The sequence below is a fragment of the Diadema antillarum genome, unplaced genomic scaffold, assembly GCF_040938485.1.
Source record: "Diadema antillarum isolate AM-2024a unplaced genomic scaffold, OU_Dant_1.0 seq00000002_RagTag, whole genome shotgun sequence".
NCBI classification, from domain to species: domain Eukaryota; kingdom Metazoa; phylum Echinodermata; class Echinoidea; order Diadematoida; family Diadematidae; genus Diadema; species Diadema antillarum.
Genome location: NW_027271124.1, coordinates 1,420,802 through 1,448,451, shown reverse-complemented (window position 1 = coordinate 1,448,451; position 27,650 = coordinate 1,420,802). Strand labels below are relative to the sequence as shown.

Here is a 27,650-nt window from a genome sequence, read left to right as displayed (position 1 = left end):
TAAACGAAAGAAAGAAAGAGAGAAAGGATACTACATCAATACGAATATACTAACTTTGTATAAGATTAAGATATATCACGTGGGCCTCATATCTGTGAAGTCCTATAGATTGCTATATTTACTTTACTGCCCTAAATATTTTGATAACAAATTCAATGTTAATGACCGAGCTTGATCTAAGTGATATTTCTGATATCAATTCTATAAATCAACTCAAAGAATTCACGGGTGAAATGTGATTGTTTAGTTATCTTCAGAAGCAAGAGATATGCTCCAGTAGCTTCCTTTCATGCTCTCCCGTCCTCATAGTGTAATAGACACTATTATTATGCCCACAATTTTACTGTACTTTGTTTTGTTTCAGGTGACAAATCAAAAGACAAAAATTCTGGGTGAAGAGATTCTAAGATGTGCCATCTCACTTCCTCTCCTGAGCATCAGAGTGAACTATAGGTGCATACAATCATATAAGCTGACAAGCCTGCTCAATTCAACGAACTGCAGGCCCTATATAGCTCGGGCAGTTGGCTTTAGAACGTAGCAGATTTTGGGAAATTTTTGTGTATATACAGGCTCAATCAGTTCTCTTTGTTTCGCGTTATTTCCTTCTTAGTATAAATATTCAAAATATTCAATATTTTGTTTATTGAACTTAAGTAGCCTATCTATTCTTGAATTACTTACAAGTCTTTGTTCTGTGCATAGATATATTTATCATTAAATTTCAAATAAATCGATTAGGCACAAATAGGCATATAATCACTAAAATCAATGCAATTTAATTCAATTCAAATTTTCCTTTACATTTTTCGACAAAAAAAAAAATCACTTTCATTGGTAACAGAGAATAAGGCAAGCAAAACCTTATGAAATGAAGAGTAAGTTGCTCCTGAGACAATTGCGCCCGGCAGGCCTTATTTTCTCCAAGAACTTAGGGTTGGGGTACATGTACCAGGGTTAGAGCTGTGATAGGGTTTTAGGTTTGATTTCATGCGAGGATTAGAATTAGGGTTAGGGTTGCGTTTTTAGGTAGAGTTTATGTTTGGCTTATAAAAAGGGGGCATATTTCATGTAAACAATGATATTGTCGCAGGAGCAAATGTAATGCAACCAGTATTATACATTGTCATGAAAACTGAAGTGATCATAGTGAAGTAATGCGAAAAATGGAGGAACCCACTGAAAAGACGAAGTTTGCAGAATATGAGCCTCTCTGAAAAAGAATGAAGTCGCCGATTGAAACAACAACAACAAACGGAGACACGACCTGCACCCAGCTAGCTAACGCTTCCGCCACCCTATGCCCCCTCTCCCTCCCCCCCCCCCCCCCCCCAACTTTCAGTGCGATTCAGCAAGCCGCGCGCCACTCGCTCAATCCGCGGTATCAACTCTGGCCAGGCGCTAGGCGTGTGTAGTCGAGTCTATGGAAGCAGGAGCCCGTCAAAAACATGGATATACGTCGCGTAGCAATTCGAATTACTACGCGACGTATATCCGTGTTTTTGACGGGCTCCTGCTTCCATACGAGTCAGCGCTGGGCTACATCACAGAGTTCTGTGGGCTACATAGGGGCCGCGCCGGGTGCTGCGGATCCACAGCGGACTCATTCGGTCTTTCTGAGCCGACTCGTGAGATTTATGTTACACTCACAACGCACTGTACCCGTTTGAGAAGGATCAGTGTCTTTGTGGTTCAACAAAGCGCAAATGGTGAGGTTTACTGAGTATCTAAGAACTACCAAACCACTGCAAACTGTGGCGTAGGGTCTAAACTGGGTTATCGTCGTGTCTGTAAATTACGAGATTGTGCCATTGTGTGAAACCTAGTCCTACATATTGAAAATCATGTCCTGTCCTTGTACCAGGAGTGGTAGACAATACCACTTTTCCCCCGAGTACTAACGTTACATGTATTAACTACAGTTTTATTAGGTGATCCGAGTATCCTTCGGATCACCTTCTGTATCTGTACTGATTCTTTGTTATTTCTCCCCAAAAGTTGTGCATCGATTAGCTCAGAAAGTCCTCTTCCTATCAATTTCAAACTTCTGCCATATATACTTGGGTGACCCGCACCTCGTCATAGTTAATGTTTGCGCATATTTGAATCACATTTCGCCACGGAAATTCTTTGAAATCCAACTCACATACTGGAAAAATGCTGAAAATTCCAATGGAATCACAAGCTCACTGATCGATATCGAAAATTTGCAGCTATCGTCGTCAAACGCGAATGATGCGAAAAAGTTGCGCCCTAAGGAAGGGGCCCGCAGCTCGTCACCCGCGCTCCCATAGACAAAGCACGTAAAAGACGTGTGCGGGTGACCGTGATTCTCCCATAGACATACACGTAAAAGATGCGTGCGGGGACAGTGGTGATACTTACAACACATAGGGTCCTATTCCGATTAAAATTTCCGATTTATCGCGAAAAACTGTTCGGTTTTAACCAAAATTTGCTTGGTTGTGGTAGCCCTGCCAAGTTTCAAGCGTACAGAGCACAGTCCCGGGCATAAATTTTTGTTTAGTGCGCTTAAAACAATTTTAAGCGGGGTGACGGTATTCGGGCCCCTGACGAGGTGCGGGCACCTCACTATACTAGCGTAGATCTAGTATGTATCGTCTCCCAAAGACGGCAATCGAACTAAAATCAAAGTGATCAGTCAACCGTGACGTCACTATGACGTCATTATATGAAAACACATTCTCAATCATATCTCATTAATGGAATGGAATTTTTCAATGAAATTTACGTCATATATATTTCAAGTCAAGCGCATATTACTCGTATTCTCAAAATTCATCTATACCTTAAAACGTGCGCGTACGCGCGCATTGAAATATTTGTAAGCTCAAATCGAGCTGAAATTTTTTTTGCACACGTTTCAGACCATTTGGAGCATTTTTTGAAAAATTTAAAAAATTGGACGGACGCGTACGCGCGCGCACATATACGCACGCACCGCTCATATGCAATGGAAATTTCCCGTTTTTTACACTTATCAGATGCCTGAAATGTCAAGGAATATTTCTACCAAGTTTCAAGTCAATCCGACTCAATATGACGTCATACGGGCCTGTCAAAGTTGAAATTACACGCGCGCGTCAATGGCGATGTACAGTGCAACGATGCCAAAAAACGCCAATTTTAAATCCGATTTTACTCGTCAGGATGGACGGTGACCCCCAATTTTCTTTACATATTCTAAAAGCTGATGAGTTGTACATGTTATTTCATGGGTTGGCGATGCTGGCAAAATGATTAAAAGATATCAAATTTCTTAATAAATTAAAAAAAGTAAATTTTCAAAATGACGTCATCAAATTTTAAGTTTACTCGAGCGTATCTCACTTATCCTTTGCCAATTTACACCCAGATTTCAATATGTTGTAGCTTATGAAATGCTCTTTCATTAATGTAAAAACAACATTTTGATTGGATGACGTCATCGCCTCGTAAAAATGGATTGAAAGTATCCTTGTAAGATTTGACCAGTTTACGTGTTATCTCTATGGGAGAGCAGTTTTTCTGGCAGTGAACATTGACATGACTATCTTTTTCGAGCACTAGCTCACTTATGCTTCGGTGAATTTTTTCCCAGATTTTAGTATGTTATAGCTGAGATTTTGAGCTATCGTAATTGTGCCCTCCACTTTTTCATACGAGATCGGCATCACGTCGAAAAACTTGGTTGAAAATGGCACACGACTTCGATGCAGCGTCATTTTGCTTAATACACAGGGCCTATGGAGCATGAAATAGGTCATTGCATAGCGCATCCGACTCGTAATCCTAAGGTCCCTGGTTCGAGGCTCACCCCTGCCAATATTTTTTTTCCATTTTTTTCAAACACTTTTTTTCTTCTATTTCGTTAGTAAGTCTTAATCTCCCTTCCTAACTTTATCTTTCTCTGATTTGTTTAGGCTTCTCCTTCAAATTTCTATAAAATAACATAATTATTTCTTTATTTTTCTTTCTTTCTACTATTTTCTGTGCACTAGATGAACAACAACAATGACTATCACCCCCATATTTAGCACATGTTTAGTTCATGTCACGTACATCATTTCATAAAATAACAACTACTTGATCAGACGCCATCTTGGGTATGTAAATTTGGGTCAAAGGTCATAAATGTTTCATCCTGTATTTTGGTGAATACCTGTCCTATCTTTCCCATATTTTGCACACGCAAAGACCATGTTACAAGGATCAGTTCAGAAAATAACCACTTTTTGCTCAGATGTCATCTTGTCTGTGCAAATCGGGGTCAAAGGTCATATGTACTTCTTTTTTTATCTTCGTTATGACGTGTTATCTCTATGGGAGGGAATTTTTCTAGATGTGAAAATTGACATGATTGTGTTTATCGAGCACTAGCTCACTTACCCTTCAGTGAATTCCTCTCAGATTTTAACATGTTGTAGCTGAGACTTTGCGCTATAGCTAGTGTGCCCTTTGTTTTTCATACGAAGACGGAATCATGTAAAAAAACGTGGTTGAAATTAGCTTATCTCCGATGTATTGAGATATTTCTTTCTTTCTGCAACTTCCTTTGCAATAACTCAAGAAAAATATACCCTATCACAACCATATTTAGTATGTATTTAGTTCATGTCACGTTCATTATTTCATAAAATAACAACTACTTGATCGGACACCATCTTGGGTATTTGAATTAGGGTCAAAGGTCATAATGTATCATCTTGTATCTTGGTGAATACATGTCCTATCTTTCCCATATTTTGCACACGTAAAGACCATGTTACAAGAATCATTTCATAAAATAATCACTTTTTGCTCAGACGCCATCTTGGGTGGGCAAAGCGAGGTCAAAGGTCAAATATACTTCATTCTGCATTTCCGTTAGTGTATACGGAATTCGGTACCAAAGATGGCAGGTCTAACTCCCTTTTCTAAATGAGAATCCAAACATCACACGGCCAATGTCCAATCAAGACACAGATGAAACCTGTATGGTCATGAATATTTGGATCAGGACTCAAATCATTGATTTCAGAAAAGATCGGATCACCTAATTTGTCAGTGTTGACAAATTCCGGTTCTAGTTACACAATTAGATCTCTAATAGTACTTAGAATATCAAGTGTAGTACAGTGATAAGACATTACTTACTTAAGATACTTGGGTTGACGATGTTGTAGAGACATACAATGGCCAATGGCAATGCACTAAGTTGTAGATAGAGCCTAGACTCAGACTATCAGAGGCATGAATTTTAGATTAATTAAAAATTTAAAGCATATGCATAGCCATTGCTCATATGGCTATGCGTATGCCCATCCAGGTAAAGCTTATCACAAGACAGTCCTTTGAATTTGGTATTGTCTATCGACTGCACTGTAAATTACCAGCAAACTTTTACTTTGAACCATTTAATTTAGGAAGTGCATACAACCACACGCGTGTGGACGTGTGTGGTGTGTGTACATGTTGCACACACGGGGGCTTTATTGCGTAGCGGGGAACACGAAGGTTAATCTAGAAGGTAGGCTCATGGCATGTTAAGTGGCCACACACAGCCTGTTCCCCGCTACGCAATGGAGCTTCTCCGTGTGTACACACGCGTCCACGAGTGTGGCTGTATCCAGTGACTCTGGCCATGTCTACAGTACAGCCACACTTGTGTGGCTGGATGGTAAAGAAACATGCGTGTGGTGGCTGTGGTTGTACTGTACACCAGAGTATACACTGCCTTTATTTTATTGAGGGAATGGCTGTTTCAATTAAGTGTCCAAAGTTCAACAAAGTATCGGTCTAGTCTAGAAAAAAAAAATCACCAGCACTTGCACAAGAGTAGCAGTTGTGTATTACTATTAATATTTGAGAAATCAAGCCCAGTTGTCTAATAACCCATTGCTTCAGTAGTTGTTCAGGTGAGGAATAATCCCTATAGAACTCTAACAATGTCTTAAATGCTATTGTAGTAAATTTATTGCCTGTAGTATATTTATTGCCTGTAGTATAGGGTTCTGCTGGTCTATGTTTAATACCTTGCAGACCCAGTTCCTGTGAAAAATGGGTGAAACAGTGTAGATGTAGTCTTATTCTGGTGTGACTTGCACATTATTGGTTTGGGTGAATTTACATTTACATGATACTGCTTTGCTGATTTTCTTTTAGGCTTTTCCATCAGCTGAAAAAGCAGCAGAGGTCTATAGGCTGTGTGCCAGTGCACCTTCACTCTCGAGGGCCTCGCTTCACAAGACTGGTGATCACATCTTCAGCGTGCATACGACATGGAGCCAGAGGGATTTGGAGCGAGAGACCAATATAAAGTTTGGCCGCACCTATCTTGCAACTATAACAGATGCCACTAGAGATGTTACTGATGTAACAGACCTTGGAAACAATATAGAGCTCAACTCAGAGTAAGTGCTCAAGTTGATGTGCAATAATCTTCAATAGTCAATGTGCAAAGCTCTCCAAGTTTAAATGTTTTCAATATTCCCTTATTTTTATTTTGTTGTAATGAGCAGTTTTGATTCACCCTTTGTTCAAATTAATTTCCTTTCTCTGAAAAGTGCATATGTATGATTACATTGCAATGAATTTTCAAGTACTTTGTTTATTTTGTTTGTCTTTTAAGTCAAGTATGCCTAATTTAAGCTGAGCTTTTAAGGCTGTACCGCATTCAATGTACATACACATGCCAGTAAAAAAGCAGGGCACAAAATATGTGTTAACTGGTTTGTTTTATAGGCGACCAAAAGAGGAATGAAGGCAGACCTTTGTGTATTCATAGTACTGTATTGTGGTCACCTCCTTGGAAACTCAAATTCAAATCTTTGGAGTTACATAAAAATATGTGGTACCTTGGACAAGTGATAATGAGCTCTGTAAAACTAGAAGTTTACAAATTTATGATATTATTGTGTTGTAAATTATAGGAGGCCAAGCTTTGAGACTCAAAGCATGCAAACAAAGTTTCTTCATGGTATACATGTCTGTACAACTAAAATTTATGACAGTTTTTTGTTTGACATTTTGCCTGTATTTCTTTCAGATTTCAGATTTTGCAATATTTTAAGACTCTGTGATGGGTCGAATGTTTACTCTCTTTTCATGTATTAAAAATGGGCAGGTAAACCAGACTGGAGCAGTCATTTCTCCAAGTGGAAACAGATTGTTTTTAAGATAAATGTCCACATGTCTCTACCTTTATTATTTATTTATCTATTTATTGTTATTTTTTTAAGTGTTGCCTTTCTGTTTTAAAAAGCATGAGATGTGAAAATTGGTTACCAGTAATCCCCTGAGTGACAAAAATAGCAATTTATCAATATAAATTTGTGATTGTGCCTACTCATGACAGGCAGATGGTTCGGTGGTCTCCTTCTGGCAAACTTAAAGCTGTGCTCAGGGCGGTTAAGGACAAGAAAGGGGATGAAAAGCAGTATCTTGAGGTGAGTCCTATCTGTACTACAGGCTGTAACCAAAATATGTTTTCTGTAATATAGTCATTTATTTTTAGTAGCATGAACTATAGTTAACAGTATGCATGTGATTTATCAAAACTGTATATTTTTGACAGTTACAGCATAAATGTTACAAGTTGCATTGATGAGATTATCCTTTGGTTAAAAAGTACATTGAACCACTCATCATGTGAAATATAATGCCCCTATTTTGTCTGCTTGCATCTTACTGTATGTTCACATAAAACCTTATTTCACACATTTCTTATGCATTTGCCTCCATTTAGAGGAAAAATTGACTGTTTCTGCATTTATATCGTAACTGTGATTTACCTTTATTATCCATGGGTACTCTGTTGGTTTGATTTATGTTTTGAAGCAAGTTTTTACTGATTAGGGTGCATTTTTCAGATAATTCCCAAGTGACGTCCGTTTCCTTGGCCTTCCCTTTAAATAGGTGTGGAATAATCTTCACAAGAAGCATAACATAAACTTGACTGCTCTGGACAAGCATGGCAAAGTTGCTGATGATGGTGAGTCAAGGATAGACATTTTGTATTTTCATTTATGAGAGACGTGTATGTGTGTGAGTGTGTATGTGTGTGTCTGTGTCTGTGTGTGTGTGTGCGTGCGTGTGCATGTTTAGGGAATCATACAGGTGAACTACAAGAGATAGAACATGGGAATGTTTCAGAAAATGAATATTGTCTGTCTATGCATTGTTTGTCCTCCGTTCAGCAGTTTACATCAGTGTTTTATAATTCTTTTCAATTATGACTGTATGAGACATCCCATAGTGATTCTATGTGATTTATATAGTATCAGCCTATCAGTTGTCCTCAAGAATGCATGTGTGTATGTGTGTGTTGCCAAAGGCAGAGATGTATAATTCAATACTGAGTTTGGCATCCACAATTTTAAAAGAAACCCTAAACAAATACAGAAAATGGCAAATAAAAGTTCTTTGGAATTAAAAAAAAAACTTGAGAGCTTTGTAGTCAGGCATCTCTCAGAATATCTTGCACCTTGGGAATATAGAACACTATTCAGGACAGGTGTTGAGTGTCATTACTGTGTTGTAGGTAAGATAATACCTTCCCACAAAGAGAATTAAATTCCTCTGTAGTTACTGAACACTCATGCATAAGAGGTGCACCCTGACTTTGGACATGGGGTGGGGAAAAAAGCAAACAAACATGGACACAGGTACTTGCAATAGTGTATAAGGTGCACCCCCAACTTACAATATTTTTCAGGACAAAAATGGTATGCCTTATGCATGAGTCTTTATGGTATATTTGGACTTTTTATATTCTTTACTCCTCTACAAGTCAATTTCCATCTGATGTATTTGTAGGAGAGTTTGGCTGCCTTGAGTGGTCGAGTGATGAGACGAGGCTGCTGTACGTGGCGGAGAAGAAGCAGGCCAAAGCCTCCTCCTACTTTGAGAAGCCGAAGGATGCGGACCCTGCCGGTGGAACGAAAGATGACAGCGACTCAAATAAGGTCTGACTTGCCAAAGAATTAAGCAAAGATTTATAAATTGATAGCAAATGTCTTCCTTGAAATGACTGTGCTTGTAGTGTTGAAAGTCCAACATGTCTGGTTGTAGGTGTTGAGAACTTTGATTGTTTTTGGTGTCTTTAATACAGTCATTGTGTGTATGTATGTATACAGTTGTAGGTCCCTATATGTGTGTGAAATGAACAAATCAGGAAGTAACTTCACAGTATGTAAGTGTGAATGTAGTTATATACAGCATTTATCAGAATAGAACTGTATCATATAACTTAGACATAGATACTACCATGCACTGTATCTTCTAACGTGAAATACATGTAGTACAGGTTGTTTTTCGGTAATATGTGTACTTGTATATAACTTAGGACATTTAGGATATATTTTGATATATGGCATTTGTACTCAATAAAAAAAGAAGAAGAAAATTAACAGTGTAACTCAAATGTCCCCTGATGAGTGTTAGATATAATGATATATAATTCTATTATGATAAATTACATTATTGTTACTTTTTGGATTAATATTATGAATATACAGTGTATGTATGATTTTTGCTTGCAGCATGCTCTCGCTTGTGTGATGCAATCTGGATTCTGACTGTTGGGCAAATATTCTCTCCTGCAGGGCGATCAATTTTTGTACCGTCAGGAGTGGGGGGAACTCCTGACTGGCAGGCACTGGCCGGTTGCGTGCATCCTGGACCTTCAAACAGAGACGGTCACTGTACCGGACGGTCAGCCCGCTGCTGTGTCTGCTGGGCAGGCAGTTTGGACGCCCGACGACAGTGGCATAGTCTTTGTCGGATGGCAGAACGAGCCATACAGAGTGGGGCTAATCTACTGCAGCAATAGGAAGTAATCACAAACATCCTTCTACTCCCTCACTTCATGCTAATTATGGCAATCAGAATTTTACTGTTCTAATAGTTTGACCTGTAGGTTTTTAAAGAGTGGAAGTCAAAGGATGATGACAGTGAGTTAATATTTCACTGATGGGACAGATAAATTGTTATGTAATAAATTATCATGGTATGATTTATCACAGCATTCAGTTCACATGTATCTGAAACAAGTTTACATGAATGTGATAAAACTGCTTGCCCGATATACAAACAATGTGTGATAAATGCAGGGCCTTGTCATCGTTCCTTGGTCTGAGGTAACTTTTCCTTCATTGTTTTTGTTGTCGTTTTTTTTTACATTACTCTGTGTACGATGTTACTGATCATGCCAGAAGTAGTATGCTTCCTACCTTTATATCAAAGCATCACATTTTTAGTTTGTTTGTGTAGGGAGCAAAAAACGAAACTCGACAAACTGACATTCTTATTGACAATCTTGTCACATAACCTAAAGAGTCACTTTCACATCACATGTGATTTTTTATATTTATATTTTTTTAGGAAACTTGTTGCATTTAAATGCTTGTTTTTCACAGAGATTGTGTGACATTTAGTCCCCCCGTGATAATTTCCTGGTTAATATAAGAATATATATATCTCTCCAGTATGGAGATGTTTACACTGGCATTGAGACTATTTGCATTGCAGTCTCATTTTGTTGGCTTTGTTTTGCTAACAGGGGTGCCATCTACCATCTTGACCTTGAGAATGGAGTTTGCAGTAAGTACAAATCTGTTCGTGTTATGAGATGGTCAGCAGAATTCTCCTTATTGCATATAAATGAGAACACTTTGTTGCTAGCGGTTAGGTACATAGGCTGGCCGTATGCTGTATGCAAATGAATGTGGTGATCTCATGCGCCCTCATGCAACACATGGAGATCACGCATGGTCAGACTTTCAGTGTTCATTTGCCTGTGCACTTCTGGTAATGTGGGGATACTGTGCAGCAGGCATGGGCAAAGCATATATGCGGTAATGGAATCTAATGTTTTACTCTTAATCAAGACTAAAACATTGTTACTTCCCAATAGAAATGCATTTTCAGAGCTTATGACTTGACATTTCTTTTCCCAACACATAACAATTGCTGAGAAGTCTTAACAATTGCTGAGAAATCTACAAAACTATAGTCGTTTGGAGATAGAGTTCTCTGTTTTTGGGCGCAATCAAATAGAGCTTGTGCTGTGCATGGCACAGTGTTGTTAACACATTGTTATGGAAATTGAATAGCCCCGTTGGAGTGTTGGAGAGATATCTTTCCTGTTTACCGCACATGAAAAGGCTTGAATTGTTAGAAGAAAATCATAGAATATGTCACACAGATATTCATTCTGCGTCACCAAACTTAGAGGTGGGTTGAGAAAATATTTGAATGTGCCATTCTAGTATTTTATGTGTTATGAATGGATAGCATTTATGTGTTCCAAGGAAAACAGATAATTTTGGTTTTTCGAGACTTGTCTTACCTTGAATTACATATAGTATTTTTGTTTTAAATAATCTGTTATTTACTTGTTACATACAGTGTTGACCTGTGAAAACTTGATTAGTTGCAAAATTTATCTAAAAGTTGACACGTGTCCAAAATTGTCAAAATTAATTTTACACATGTGCAATATTATATGCTGTGATTGAAACACTGTTTATAGCATTTATGTGTGTTGTGTGTAATTTTAACCAGTGACTATCATGCATGAGGCCATGATATTATAATGAACAAACATCTTTTGTCTTTATGTCCTTTGAAAGTAGTTAAAGTCGTACATTTCCTGCAGTAATATCAAGCATGATGGCATCTCCTTACTTACCTGCAGAGCCAATCAGTGTGACGGACCAGTCTGTGTCATCTCCGAGGTTTAATCCTGATGGCTCCGCCCTCGTGTATCTGAGGAACTCCTGCCATGGACCCCATAGGAAGTGTGAACAGCTTATGGTGGTACGTGAAGGCAACAATTCTCAAAATACCAAATACCCATTCCATTTTAGCAAATCACCCAATCCCACCTTAAAAAGAGTATAAACTTAGTGAGACAATGATATTGGATATTACCAGATGATTCCATGAGCTGTATGAGTCTTGGTGTGTGTTAACTGTGTCGATGTGAACAGTCCATGGGATAATCACATTATATTTGACTGTTGGCCATTGATATGATTGTGTCAAAACTTGTCATGATATGTATTTTTTTTAATGATTATTTATTCTTTCCAAGTTTGTTCTTTTTGTTCTGTTTCTTTGAACAAGTGTGAGTGGAGCAGTAAGGAAACAAGGGTTGGTGTGGATATCGTACAATCACCTACAGGTAAGGAGAAAATCTTTTATACCAGTCCTAAAATTGCCCAAGGTGTCTTTGGAGTTTTTGTAGTGGAGGAGAGGGTCTTCCTACAAGAATTCAAAGAATCTTGCAAACTGTTGGCTCCACTTGTTGTCACACTAAGACTAATGCTGTTTGATAACATTTCAAGCAAATACAGTACCCTGTATCAATTTGAGTATTGTTTTTACTCTTAATGTGGAAACTTGAATTACACCAGAAAATGCCAAAGATACCATACAATGCTTTCTAGGACTTACAAAATATGGCAAGATATTTTTGCAATATTAAGTGAGTTGTGCATGAGATGAATAGAGGAATCAAACTCGTAGGCACTTTCATGGGCGATTTATTTGTGGTGCAGTGAAACCTGTCGATCCTGAATGGCGGGTGAATGCAGCGATGGCAGTCATTGAAATGTTTGCCGTGCGTGGCCTACCTTTGCATGGCTGTAGAGCAGAATATACATGCTGAAATTTGGCTTGGCTGCGGCTATGTATGGGTACGTGGCTACCATATGCAGTTGATCACCTACCATGGGATACAAATTGGTGGCCGTAGGCCGTGTTAAACAGGTTGCCACTATACACAGGATCTTTAACATGGCATTTTCATGGGGGGAGGGATCTTTTAGTGGCAGCATATGGCAGGCAGCTGCTATAGATAGGTGACCGCTAAGGCAAGTTAAACTGTATAACGTGTAGAAACTCACCTGTGAAGCACGTTTCATTCTGTCGTGTCAACAGTGGCAAACCCGTTTCCTGGTCTGTATGTGGCGAGTCTGGGCCGAGGCTGCTGGCTGGACAGTGAGACGCTAATCATGAGCAGTATGTGGAGAAGTTCCAAGGTAATAGAGTGTGTGCTGGGGAGAACCAGCCCTGTCTAACTTGACACTAGTGAACTATAATGTAGACTTTTATTCAAGAATGAGAGGGAGCTTGTCATGTCAAATCTGTTTTTTATTTTCTCATCAGAAATCAAGACTATTAAAGTGTCCATTATAGTTATTATTGAAATTGAGCTGATATAGAACTGATACTACACAGTGATGGATACTTGATCAATTGTGTTTCTGTGGCACAGAAAGACAGTGTGTTTTGCTGTATACAGTCCTGTGTGTAGGTCATGGAAGTATTACTCTGCAAAGCCAAGTCATATTGAAAGGGATGCTTCTCCTTTCCTGGAACTGGACTTAACCAATGCAGTTGAGTTTATCACAGCACTGGACTGTCTTGGAATACAATGTAGGATGGAGTAGAGTCTCAGTTGCTTTGAGTCTCATATTTAATACATTTGAGAAAAAGAGGCTTATATGCTTCTAATGTATGGATGAATAGATGATATTGATAGAGTGAAATTGGTTAATGGTGTGCATCATTAGTACAATCCCATGTGTTCTATGCAGGCCATGATTACAGTCAACATCAGGACCGGAGAAGTGACAAGGGTGACCGACGACTCCCAGTTCAGGTCCTGGACCTTCTGTGACCACCTGGAGGGACTGGTCCTGGCCTATAGATCATCTCCCGTCACCTCAGGGCAACTGGTCAGTTTGATGAAAGGAACCCTTACCCAATGTGAATAACTCACATAGCAGGCAAGGTTTTTGGGGTAGACTGTTCCTTATAACTTGTGTGGGATGGGGGGGGGGAGGGTCTGTTTGGAGACCACATTTGATGTGAGATGATCACTGCTGAGACATTCTATGGTGTATCCTTGAATACTAACAATGTATGTATTTTTTTTCCCTTGTTTGAGGTTCTGGAACTACTAGAAAGAAATACAAATGGATAATTCAAAGCCTCGCTTTAGGTGCATTCAGATAGAAATTAGTAGCGTTAAATATCACAGGATGTAATCCCAGTGGAATTTGTTGTCACTTTTCTCATTATGGGAAATACCATGGAAATAGATACTGCAGTATTCCAGTTGGTACCAGCCCCATTTATGAAATACTGTGGTATTTCTGGCCCAAAAGTACACCTTTTGGAGATATTGTACTGTACATATGCATATTTCATACGGGGAGAAGACAGGGAGTGAGTTAAGCCACTTGAGAAATAAAAATGATGATATTTCACGACAGGGCTTGCACTTGAATTTCGCTGTGTAATTTGCACGAAGTTTGAATTACCACCCTAAATACAGCGTTATTTCGCTATCAAAGTCTTTGTGCTCACATTGTAAAATACAGTGAAAAATACTGTGGTATTTCACCGTAAGTGTGAATGACTCTTTCGTTTTGTAGGTTCTTGGCACTCTGCCAAGGAATGGCAAGGCAACGAGCCCGGTGTGGAAACCACTGCATGAGGCGTGTGTGAACTTCTCAGACCTGGAGTGGTCTGTCATACAACTACAACCTCAGTCAAAGGAAGGCCAGTATAATAATTAATGATAATTAACAGTGCTTATATGGCACGTAACACATAGTGCATATGTCCCTATGCTCTCGAAAAATGGAAAGATTATACAAAAACATACAATTTCAATTACAATGATCGTACCAAGCTTCATGTTTGCTTACACTGTAAAAAAAAAAAGCATTTTCAAAGCAGAATTGAATCAATTAATATCAGTGAATTGTCTTAATTCTGTAGTAAATCATTCCATAGGGCAGAGGTGTTGTAATAGACTTTAGTTCTGTTTTGTTCTATACTCATTTCAATCTCAAAATAATCCCTTTTTTTTTTCCAAGTCTTGATAACAAACTAACCTCTTTTATTCTATTAATTGCGGAAAAGCTAGCATGTTTCATTTTAAATACTGCTAACCGTAAGTGAAGTTTTTACATTATTCTCTGACAATGCATCCATTTTTATTACTGTCAAAATTTGGTGTAATCAAGTGTCTGAAAGATAATTTTTATTTTTCACAGTAATCTAAGTCCTTGTGCTATGAATGAATTGAAAAATAATGATAGTGCTGAAGCTTTTAAGGAAGGACTTTAGTGGCTTGCAAAATGTGTTTATTTTCTGTTTTTATCAAGTGACTACAATATTCATAACATGCAGATCAAATACTCCAAGCATAGGGTACAAAATTTTTTTGAGAGAGCATTTTGTTTTTTGTGACAGTAGTCTGCATCACAGTGTTACTAAAACCTGTTGAATGTTTGACTACTATAGGCAGGGACTTGGACTTTGAAGCCATCATCATGAAGCCCGCAGCAGATAGTTCGTCTCCACGAAAACCTCCTCTTGTCGTATGGCCACATGGTGAGATTTTTTTTTCTGCTTTGTCAATGTCAATTCTGTAACTGATCTTTTGAACATCACAACATGCATTATTCTTTTGAAAGGTGGTTGCCATCAGTTAAAATGTCTTCACTTTCTTCATGGGTCACATTTTAGAAATTGCTTTGCTCTACCATGCAGCAATGACACCTGCACGAAAAGTTTTCTCTTGAAGTAGATGGCCACTTCATGCTCTAGTCAACTTTAAATAAAATGCATTAAACATTAAACAAAAAGTGAAGCAGAATAGTGGAAGTTTCATAAAACCTTGATGTAACAAAGGAAAGTTCAGGGACTGCAAAGTATTCTGTCTGTTTTCATTCCTTGACAAAGGGAGCCAGTATTCTTTTCACCAAAATTTTTAGCTGCATTACCCTCACAATGATTTACTGTATGTCCACAGGTTACAACAGTACATCTTTTGTAACATATGAATCTGATGTAATTTTGCACCTTTTTTTTTTTTTCTTTCAAACTTTGTGTTTTTGCAATATACCTGCTCCTGTTGTGTAGTAAGTGCACACTTGTTCTGCATAAAGTGTATCTCTTTAACCCTTCGCGTGCTTTGAGTGTCGATCAGCACAGAGAAGCCTGTAGCATTGTACACACTATCCAAAGTGTCTGGCAGAGAAAGGGTTAAAGGACAAGTCCACCTTCATATACATAAGGACTGAGAGAATGCAGCAATATTACTAGAACACATCAGTCAAAGTTTGTGGAAAATCGAAGGTTTCTTTGCTGCCATCACTGGATGAGAAGACTACTGTAGCTGGTGATGTCACATGCGTAGAACGGTATAAAGAAAATGTAAACAAAATTTAACATATTTTCCCTTTTCTGGCATAATAAAAGAGCACTTAATTTGCCTCTTTCAGGAGATAGGGGAATAATATTACCCGTGACATACATCAGTAAGGGGGTGTTTCATCAACAAGTTCGTCGGATTTTTTCACCGACAAATTTGCTATCAGCCAATCAGACGCAAGGATTTCAGTAGCTTTTAACAGTTGTCATTGCAAATCACTGACAAAAAGTTTCATGAAACGGTCCCAGTAGTGAGTTGAAGGAATGTGCACTTTAAAAAAAATGAAATTTTATGGAATTCTCTGTACATTTTCCTTACAAGTATATTGTTTTGCACATGTAACATCATACACTGTAGTAGTCTTCTCATCCAGCAGTAACTGTGCAGAAAAGATTCATAACTTTTGAATGGTTTGTCTGATTTTCCACAAACTTTCACTAATGTCTACTACTAATATTGCTGCAGTCTCTCAACCCTCATTATGAAGGTGAACTTGTCCTTTAAGTGAATCCAGTCAGAGCTTTTAAATTTTGCCAAACTTCTTGATCACTCTCCAGGAGGACCACACTCAGTGTATGCAGGAGACTACTTTCTCTTCCCTACAGCTTTCTGTCGCCTTGGCTTCGTCATTGCACTCGGTAAGACTGATGCTGTTTCAGTTTTTTCAAAAATCATCCCGTCCCCTCTTGCATCGGTAGTAGTCTGTGTGAGAATGAAAAGTTGTGCTTGGCCTTTATCATTTCAGAATACTGACTCAAAAGGACACTAATTTAACATGCTGTCTTAGTTTTATTAGTATGTAAGAGAGAGAGAGAGAGAAAAATAACAGGATCTTTGTGACTTCAGGAGATGTCCCTTGTGATGTCAAGCTCCACAGGTTTAAAATTGAAGCTGTGTAATGTGAATGTATTAGTTCATTTTTAGAGATTATAGTACAAAATTCTCCATGCACCACAGGTTCCTTTCAATGCCCAGAGAGAAAACATGTAATTATATATATATATATATATATATATATATATATATATATATATATATATATATATATATATACAGCTGTATATATATATATATATCTTAGCCCCTTAGCAATGGGGTAAGATTAAATCAAGTTTATAGTTACTTGCCCTCCTGTGCAGGAGGTGGAGTGATATCGAATGTGGTTATTTTCTACTATAGTTTTGCTTTTTTACACCATTACTTGTATAGGAGTCTGTGGGCTTATCCAGATCTTAGTGTCATTTAATACCATCGTACAGATTGTGTATGATCATAGTCTGAGAAGATAAGTCTCGTATGCACATTTTAGACATGTAGGTATTAAAACCAAAATATCACACAAGTCCAAATGACTCATGCTTACTGCATAAACTCATGTGCCTGACTTTTGCCCGTTCAATGTTCATAGTACTGTATACGCTATAATTTTCGCGTACATAAATTTTCGCGAATTGCCGCTGTCACACATTTTCGCGAGTGGTTAAATTCGCGATTGGGAAACCAGAGAAAATATGAAGTGGCAAAGAAAGTGTGAATTTTCAACTTACAGTGGTTGTACTAGCAAATAAGAATGATACTAGTTATACACTGCATGAAAAAAACTTACCAAGCTCTGCGAACTAGTAAGTTAGAATTCGACATCTTTGAAGTGGTTAAGTCCATCGCGCTAGATTTCTGACGAGTGGTACGAGGGGTACGAGTAAATTTAGCGGCAGCCAGCTGGAGCATACGAAGCCCCGGCCACTACAGTTTACATACAGTACGTGTAAAGACGTAGCGGCATGCAAACGCAAGCGCTGGTACTAGTACAGGTGATCAAGCATGTGTCAAGGGTGACACGCCGCGCGTTTGTAATGTTGTGGCGCTATGAAAAAAAAAACCCAAAAGAAAATGGATTTTCTCACAGAAATAGTATTGCGCCGTCTACTGTTTGGAACATTATAGCATGCATACCATGCACTGATCGTTAATGCATAATGTCAAAGTTTTACTCGAAATTTCCTTCATGGATTAGAGATCAGTGTAGAGTTGTAGGTACTGTCATAAATACTAAATTTTCAACATCCACAAATGATATTGGTATATTTAACTAAGATAGATAAAGATGTACTCGGAGTAAAATAATTTGTATGAACTTACTAATGTGAAATGATGATTACAAAATGCTGCCGATGAAATCCTGAATAGAATGACAAAATACTTGTAGTGGTAGATCCTGCCCGGAGCGCCAAATCATGATGGATTTCCACAATTGATACTACAGTACCTACTAGTCCTCACAAAAGTTATGAAAATAAAGTCACAGTGAGTTAAAGGTTAACACCGCATCCAAACGATGAATTCATGAAGTTGAACGCCTCAAAGATAATTGTAACTGTAGAACGGTAACTTTGGAAAGTCAAACATATTTACAGGACCCCGATGGAGAACGGTTTAGTTCTCCCAGTCTCCCTCAGCATCGGAGTCATCCATTGCAGGAACGGGAGCATTCCTAGCTTGGATGACGGCATCGGTGATTCCGGTTACTTGCCATCCTTTGGTGATGATTTCCCTGTCATGCCGTAGGACGTCATGGACGGCCATGAGCCACTTGGCGTGCACTGGCTTCAACACAGATGTGCGGAGGTCAATGTCTTTCGCAATGTCTCCGATCGCTTTACCGTCTTCAAGTCCAACAGCTACCATTTCCGCGTACCATTCGTTGAACTGAGAATTCAGTTCTTTCTTGTAACGGTTGTTCACCGTGGCGTCGAGCGGCTGTAGCAGATCCGTGCATGCAGCGGGGACGTAGACGAGAAGGGCACCCATTTTACGCAACCGCTCCCTCACTTCCTCGCATGTGTGCGCCCAGAAAACATCGCAGATGACGAGTGGCGATGCAGATGACGACAATCTTTCTTGAGTTTTCCTCACGTAGGGCTCAATCACACAGTCAATGTACCGGATCATTGATTCAGCATTCGACCAGTGGCTCTCCGTATGAAAGATGTCCCAGTCTTGGGGGAACTGAACGTTTGGATGACACTTGTCAGTCTTCCCCTGGTACAAGACTTGCGGTGGCAAAAAGTCACCCGCCAGCGTGCAGGCCAAGACAACGGTGTATTGACGTTTGTCGTCAATTCCCTTTAGTGGCACCTGCCGCTCCCCCTTTTTCTCCATTGTCCGCTCTCCCCCTGGTACGACGTTAACACCTGTCTGATCCCAATTGATGATGAGATCATCGGGAATCTCATGGTGCCTTACTCTCCTCCCTATCCTCCGCCAAAACTTTCTACCAATTTCGTCGAAGTCACTGGGTCTCGTCTTCACTCCCTTTGTCCCCTTGCGCTTGGTATAGCCCATCCTGTCCAAGAGAGACCTCGCCCATGCCCTGTCAAGATTGATGGACCCTCCATACTCAGCCAGGACTGGTGGCTTCTTGTTCTTCAAGAGCCCTTTGGTTCCAGCAAGGACGACTTTCGCAGAAACGGCCCCACCGGCCTCTCGGATGCCGCGTATGTATGCTTGAACATCCTTATCATACTCACCAAGTAAAAGAGGCCGTCCACGCTCCTGTCGAGGCAGGTCAGTAACAATGGCACCTGGCTTAGAATTCAACACCTTGAGATAAGAAGTGCGCATACCTCGAACAGTGCTCTCATTAATGGGCTTTCCCAACGCCTTTGTGAACTTCCTGCAAGCAGCGGCGGTCCCATTTTCTGCTGCAAATCGTCCGATCTTAGCACGAAGTTCAGCCGAGTAGGCGCCGTACATTCCACGTTGCTTCTTCTGAGCTTTGCTGCCATCACTGGTGTGAGATGATCCTCCGCTTCCATCTTCAAGTGCCACGGACACAACAGCTTCATTGGCAGCCCTCACACTGGCCGGTTCCAGTCCATGGTTTGCAGTAGGTTTTGGAAGCAAAGGATTGTGATTTTCGCTCTCCTTAATTGGCTTAAAGTAGCGATACATGTTGACAAACTCTGAAGTCACAACAAATCACGGAAGGATTGAACTGCATGCAGGGGGATGCAATTTACTCGTACTGTAGTACTACGCGAATTTATGAATGAAATGTTCACAACTCAAATCAAAGAACTTTCCCACGCACAGACCCTGGGGGCGGGCCGGGCCTACGATAATAATTTGAACAGGGCACACAACTATATCAGATGGGTATGATGGTTTTTTATTACAAAGGAATTTCATATCATCAAAGCGTTTAGTGGTAAAACGTTGCATTCAGTTATTTTATTTTCCAGAAGCTCATAAGGGAGACATAAAACCCAAGTACTAGTAAATTAGTTGGCCAAAATTTGGATTTTGTGTATGTGGTACTAAACTTTATCCCCCCCCCCACCCCCACATACGAGTGATGAAATTTGTGAATGAAAACAAAAAACTGTGTACACTACTACAAGCGTAATACGTAAGCTTAGATCACATTCGAGTGCACACACACACACACAGCAAACACGACACTAGTAATGTGCACAATGTACACACAACGCCACAAATGATGAGAATTGTGCATGTCTAAGTACACACTAGTACGAGTTTCAGTACGGCACGTGCAGTGCTAGTGAGGCGCGCGCTGGGTGGGCCGCGCGGGCTGATGCCAGTCAAGCTGGCTTCGCATGACCAGTTCGTGTCTTGGGTGTATTCCATTCATCAAAAGGGATAAACTTATTATATTCTGTGTACTAGTATTTGAAAATGTGGTGAAATATAATTTAATGAAAAAGAAATACTAGTATAAGAAGAACAATATCTGTACAAATAATTATCGTGACATGTTTAAACGACCCACATACTGAATGTTCTCCGGTTACGAGTACTGAGTAATACTAGTACTAGTAAGTTTTCTACTCCCTTGCGATAATGGATTGGCTCTACAGCATTCGTAAGAAGACGTGGACTAGCCCGACCAGACGCTGTACGCTGTGCGAATGATAATTACAGCGACTGGGCTGTGTATACAGTTACAGGTAGTTAGACGTGGACGTGCTACTGTATATGTACGTAAACAAGCTTAGCCAGTATGGTATGTTCGGTAAGCCGTGACATGGTACCGGTATACTAGTACTGAAATGTTCGTATCATCAAGGCAAGGGATTCATTTTGGAAGGTAATATTTTTGCGTGTTGTTAATTTCGCGAATAGCTCCCGACTCGCGAAATTCGCGAAAATAAAACCCACGCGAAATATATAGCGTATACAGTACTACGTTCTAGTAATCTCAATTAACCCTATCTTAACTGGGGGGTCAGATTGACCCCCCCTCGACATTTCGCCCCATGATTCCACAACGCGCAGAGATTTTGCCACGCCATTTCATGACTTTTTTCCTTGGAAGTCTCCCACATATATTGAGACCAAATTTGTGACGTCCGGGTACACAGTTTTGAAGTTGCATAATGTTTTGCATGTGCATGTCAACCCCAAAACAGCTCAAATTCGTGATATTGTGTGCAAATCCAATGCAAATTGTGTTTTTTGTTGATATGAACTAGATTATTTCAACTTTAAATCATTGGAATTAATCAATTGTAATGTAGATAAGCTTGAAAAAGTGCCTGCAACAAATTTTGGCAAAAAACAATAGAAAACAAAAGGTTAAAAAAAATAAAACAAAAGGTAAAAAAAAAACCAATAGAGTACATAAGAAATTCACAAAACAATAAAAAACAAAAGAAATCAAACGTGATTATGCTATTTTTTTTTTACTTGAAAGTTGTTTGATGTGTTTTGAGGAATTCTGACACAAAAATTTAGCAATCCTTTAGTCTTTTTAATGGAGTTACAGGTGAAAATATGATTTCATGCATAAATTTGCCTAATTAATTTACTAAAAATAGAAAATCAATATTTTTCTATTGTGTGACCATATAATCTTGTAGTTGACATCCGGCTTTATGTTCGGGCAAAATTTTGCAGTGATCACGCCATCGGCGACCGAGATCTGAAGGGAGGTTCAAATTGACCCCCCCAGTAAAAACTTGATTTCATATAGCCCAGTTAGAATAGGGTTAAAGCAAGGCAGCAACCACACAGAGTGTTCTGTGTCTTTGCTTTGTAGAGTCAGTGAAACTTGGAAGTCTTTAAAATCCTGTGATGCAATGGAATATTCAATGTGAATGCATTCATAGTAGTTTTGTTTCATATACCACCTCTGTCCATCTGCCAGTGAACTACCGAGGCTCTGTGGGCTTTGGCCAGGCCTCCGTGGACTCACTCCCCGGCCACGTGGGCACCAATGACGTCCAGGATGTTCAGGTAGGAGATGTGGCTGGCACTAACAGGAAATGTCATTGATGTGGTTTTGAAATGGCAGAGATACCCAAAACAGAGCAATCCTAATAAAAGGTGGGACCCACCTTTTATTACGCTTGCTTTGTTTTACATTGTTTTTGAATGTCAATTTTCATCAATGACGTCCAGGATGTTCAGGTAGGAGATGTGGCTGGCACTAACAGGAAATGTCATTGATATGCCGCGAAGTGATTTCTGCTTTGTCTCACCACTGAACATGGTATATAGCTATTAATGTGATTGTGAGTATTTTTGGTACTCTGGAGACAAATACATTTACATAAAGTTATTCATTTCTTACTTTTGTTGTGGAGAGCAAAATACACAGATGTTGAGAAATCAGCTTATTTTATCATCAATAATTGATTTGACTTCACTTTGACAACAGAATGATTCACTCTTTGACTCGTAAAAAAAAGAAAAATAAGTAAACAAATGTATTAATCATGGTTTACATATTCCCCAAATAACTCATATTCACATGTTGAAGGCAGAGTTTTAATTGTGTAATAATCACATGTTCTTCAATTTGACTGGTAATCAGCATACACTACTGATTGTACAAACGTACATTTTTTCATTGATTTTCCTGTAGATGTGTGAAGTTTTGACATTTGTGTGTGTATGAATGAAAGAAAAAGAAAAAAGAAAAATGGCTCTGTAGACTTATATTTATGTTTCCTGCATTGCAAAAGTTGAATATTTGGTATCATACCTCATGCATAAAAGACATTTGTATGCTTATGAAATTTTGCCGAGTGGAAACAAATATTCACTACTTACTCCACCATCTATCTGAAATACAGACTACGGCGGAAGAAATCTTGAAGCGAGGCTGGGCAGATCCTGAGCAGGTGGTAGTCTCTGGTGGCTCACATGGGGGCTTTCTGTCGACACACATGATTGGCCAGTATCCAGTGAGTGGAGTTAATGTCTACGAATAGCGTGAATACTAACCAATAGTCGTGACCATAGAGATTAGTGAGTTATAGAGTAGGATGTAATCTTTGTGACTTTCTTGAAATAGCTGATATGATCCATGTAATCAACCTTACATTGTGAGTGGTCACATTCTATATCAGGCATTTGTAGAATGATGTGTGAAAACATATCGCAATTACATGTTCATGCTTCTCACTTATCCTGCGCTTACGCAGGGTGTGACACTCACTTTTCTCTCTGGTGGCCCGCTCGGGCCACTAAAATCTTTGAATTTGACATTATGGTGGCCCAAAAAGAGCTGTAGTGGCCTGAAATAAAAAGAAAGGCAAATTTACCTGCCCAGTCAAGCCACCGAAAGATAGCCATTTTATAAATATGATGGCCCTATTTCAATTTTTTAGTGGCCCCAGGCCATCGCGCCACAACTACAATGTAATGCTGAGCCTAGCTCATGTGTCATTTTCCTAGCTATTCATTGCTTCATTAATCTGTCTTTATTCGTAGCATGAGTAAATTAAACTGAATTAAGCCTTTGTACAACTGTGTGTGAAAATGAAAGCTAGTGTAAAAGTTGTCTTATCTTTTTATACATCCTGCAAATGTCTTGTGTGGCATCACAAAGTTAGTATAGGGCTGTATAACATGTAGATTATTGATTTCCCCCTCTCTTATCCTTTCTCCTTTTTATTCTGCATGGTTATTCACAACAAGGATTTTTACAAGGCCTGTGTAACAAGGAATCCAGTCACAGATATTGCAGGTATGAGTGGCCAGAAAGTGTAATCAAGGGTTTGGTGCTGGTATTTGGCCTTCTGAGGGGGGATTCCTCCTCTTTAAAAAAAAATGTGGACTTTGATATTGAAGAGAGACTACAGTCAAATGCATAGATTTTTTTTTTTTTTTTTTTAGCATAATGATAGAGCACTTGAATTACTCTTTTCATAAAAGCAAGGGGAAAACTGGTAATATTAGCCATTAACATACAGGTTTTTATGTCCGTAGCAAGTCGAGGAAATGTGTACTTTTCCTTAAAAATGAAAATCTGTGGAATTCTATTTGTATTTTATTTTTATTGATGGACTTACTTGACATCACAAACTGTAGAAGTCTTCTTATCCAGTGATGGCTGCATGGAAACTCTAAAAATGCACAACTTTTCAACAGATTTTCTGATTTTTCTCTGCCGTGTTAACTGATATTCCTGCATTCATCCAGCACACATGTACTGTATATTTGGATTTCATTCCTCTTTAAGGATTAAAATAGGTCAAGTGAGTTTACTCGCATTAAGGAAAAAACAACATCAGCAATATCCCCAGAGATATTTGAGGTCAAAACGGCTGCAGTATATACATGTATCTCAATCGTGCATAACTTTCTCTGTGATGGATACATCATTTCATTCTTACTGTTGTCATTTCCATGTGCCCAGACAAGAGTTATTGTGAATATTTTTACACAGCCGGCTAATCTTGCAAACAGACTGTTTTTTTCTGGCTATCTGATTGTTTCTGTACTTACATGATTATGTGCTTTTTGTAACTGTTTTCAGCCATGTTTGGTGTCTCGGATATTCCCTCCTGGTAAGACACCCTCATATGACTCTTATTTCATTTTTTGTAGTCAGTCGTTCCGAGATATGTGTAGAGATGATAAATTTTATCTTATGTAGCCACAAGGAAGAGATAAAAATCTTCAGACTGTACCCACTTAGAGATTCAGACCTACATACTATTCCTTTATTATTATTATTATTTTTTTTAAGGAATATTCCTTTCAGAAAAGAAGGAGCTCATTAAACATTTGAGTTCCTTGTCTCGGCATCTCTTTGATAGCAAAATATGAGAGATTGATGAACACTCTTTTCTCCTTCTTTTACATATCCTTGTGTGGAGGTTGGAAGTGATGTTCTGAGGTATCTTTCCTAAGTAGTACTTTACATGTATTTGCCACAGTGAGAGCATTCTTGTGTGTTATGGAGAGAAATATTAACATTAATTCTATTTTGTGGTTTGCTCAAGACGTACTGTCCCTCAGGTTTCAGCTGTGGCTGAAAACTACTTATAAATATTTGATTGGCATGTTAGGTTGTATGACTCTGTATCAAATAACGTGGACAATCAAAAAAACTTTCACAATTTTCAAAATTTTTATTAAACCATTCACATCCACCTGTGCATTTCTGATCTTTAGAGTCAGCTATGACAATGTACAAATCATTTGATTCATCATTTGATTCATGTTTTATCCATTGTATGCATGGCTCAGATGTTGGGTATAGCACCTATTTTTTTTTTCCTTTTTTCATGCTGTGTATATGAATTCTTCATTGATCGTTCTGAGCTGTATTAATGGGACAAATGCATTTTTTTTTTCTTTTTGGCTACAATTCACACTTTTGCGTGTTTGTCTTTCAAGGTCAATGACAGAGACTGGGCATGATTTTGATTATGGCACGCCTCCTTCACCAGAGATGTTGAGCAAGATGTTCAGATCCTCTCCCATGGCACATGTTCACAAGGTACATGAACAAAAGGATTTTCTGGTTAAAAAAAAAAAGGACAAAAAAGAAAAAGAAAAAACAAAGGAAAGAAAAAATTAGGAAAGATTTCCATTGACTATTAGTTGCAGATTGTTCCAAAATGTGATGATGGCTCTGGAAGGGATACAACTGAACTTCACATATTTGTATGCATCAAATGTGATAACTCAAACATTTTCTTAATCGATGCTCCCAATGGTAAACAGTGGCTTTAACAAGAGAAATGCAAAGCCTCTGTAATTTGGGAATCATGATTGTTTGTTGAGATGCATGGTGTATAACACAAAGGTATCTTCCTGATTGCTCTTTTTGAAACCTCCCTCATTTTTCTATGTGACTTGTGTGAGTGTTTGCGCAACCCTGCTTTCACAGTTGTGAGTTGTGACATTACTGAATTCTGTCCATTCGTCAGGTTAAAACGCCGACACTCGTGATGCTGGGCGCTGTAGATCTGCGAGTCCCTCCGCATCAAGGGCGTCGCTTCCATGAGATGCTCAAAGCTAGGGGCGTGGAAACAAGGTTAGCATTAATGAAAGGAAGATATTATTCAGAGGGGTGAAGGCTCAGATGCGAGTTTCTTCAGTTTGTCTCCCTCTACAAATGAAAATTTGTTCAGATCGCAACTGCTGATCTGTAAATTAACAAACATGTCAGAAAAAAGGAACCAGTGGCACTGCCGGCAACCAGGGACAGCCTGGTGGTAGTGTTGCTGCCCGGAAAGCAGTAGATAACAAGTTCGAGTCCCACTGGTTCCTTTTTTTCCGACATGTTTGTTAATTTACAGATCAGCAGTTGTGATCTTAACAAATTTTCATTTGTAGAGGGAGACAAACTGAAGAAACTCAAACCTAAGGTTAGAATTACTGAGCACTTTTAAAAGTAGCGACGACTAAAAATCAAACAAGACATGTACTGTTCCTTATTAGATTGTGAGGGTGTGCATATTGGAGGGGGGGGGGGGAGGGAGATCATGCTACAGTAGGTAAGATGTTAAGAGCATCACCGTGTATAACAAACTAAAAAATTGCATGCATGTCATTTTTGTAGGACGGATATGAAACAATGTGGAGGGCTTACCCCCCCCCCCCAAAAAAAAAAAAAAAAAAAAAAAAAAAGAAGAATGCTTATGATTGGAGGTTTGGTTGTTTAGGAGTGACATGGAGTGAGCTCAGAAGTAATGGATTTGAATGATGTATTTTTTTACTTGAAATGTAAATTTAGTAGCTTCTTTGTGTCAAAAATTTGAATACATTCATAGGAAGGTGCATATTTTCTCTTTTGACCTCAGATTGCTGATGTATGCAGACAACAGCCATCCCATCAGCAAAGTCGATGCCGAGGCTGACTGTTTCATGAACATGTACACCTGGATCACTGCACATCTATGATGTCAAGTTGAACCTCCAATGTGTACTCAAAGATTAGCATGATGATTTTTTTTTTTTTTTTTTTTGGTACCTCTGGCATATTGACCACCCACCCACCAATTGCCTTTACATGTAATCACATTTTGATATCTTGGTGGGATAGGTAACTGCTAATTGTCCCCGCCGAACGAGTTCGAGCAGGGGACTATGAAACGGGCTCCGTACGTGTGTGTGTCCGTGTGTGTGTCCGTCCGTGTGTCCGTCCGTGTGTCCGTGCGTCCGTGCGTCCGTG

The 27,650-nt window shown here is 39.0% G+C and overlaps 1 protein-coding gene across 1 annotated transcript; it reads left to right on the top strand.

Annotated features, from left to right (window-relative positions):
* Positions 1-1,622: 1,622 nt before the first annotated feature.
* On the top strand, positions 1,623-27,438 carry LOC139724874 (acylamino-acid-releasing enzyme-like). Its single transcript, XM_071635996.1, has 21 exons — positions 1,623-1,709; positions 6,145-6,392; positions 7,337-7,427; positions 7,897-7,972; positions 8,797-8,945; positions 9,585-9,814; positions 10,541-10,581; positions 11,678-11,799; positions 12,109-12,166; positions 12,925-13,025; positions 13,584-13,724; positions 14,427-14,557; positions 15,308-15,393; positions 16,774-16,854; positions 22,383-22,471; positions 23,314-23,424; positions 24,161-24,209; positions 25,002-25,032; positions 25,868-25,970; positions 26,404-26,510; positions 27,280-27,438. The coding sequence occupies exons 1-21, from the start codon at positions 1,707-1,709 to the stop codon at positions 27,377-27,379; spliced, it is 2,148 nt and encodes a 715-aa protein (XP_071492097.1). The 5' UTR covers positions 1,623-1,706; the 3' UTR covers positions 27,380-27,438.
* The last annotated feature ends 212 nt before the right edge of the window (positions 27,439-27,650 follow it).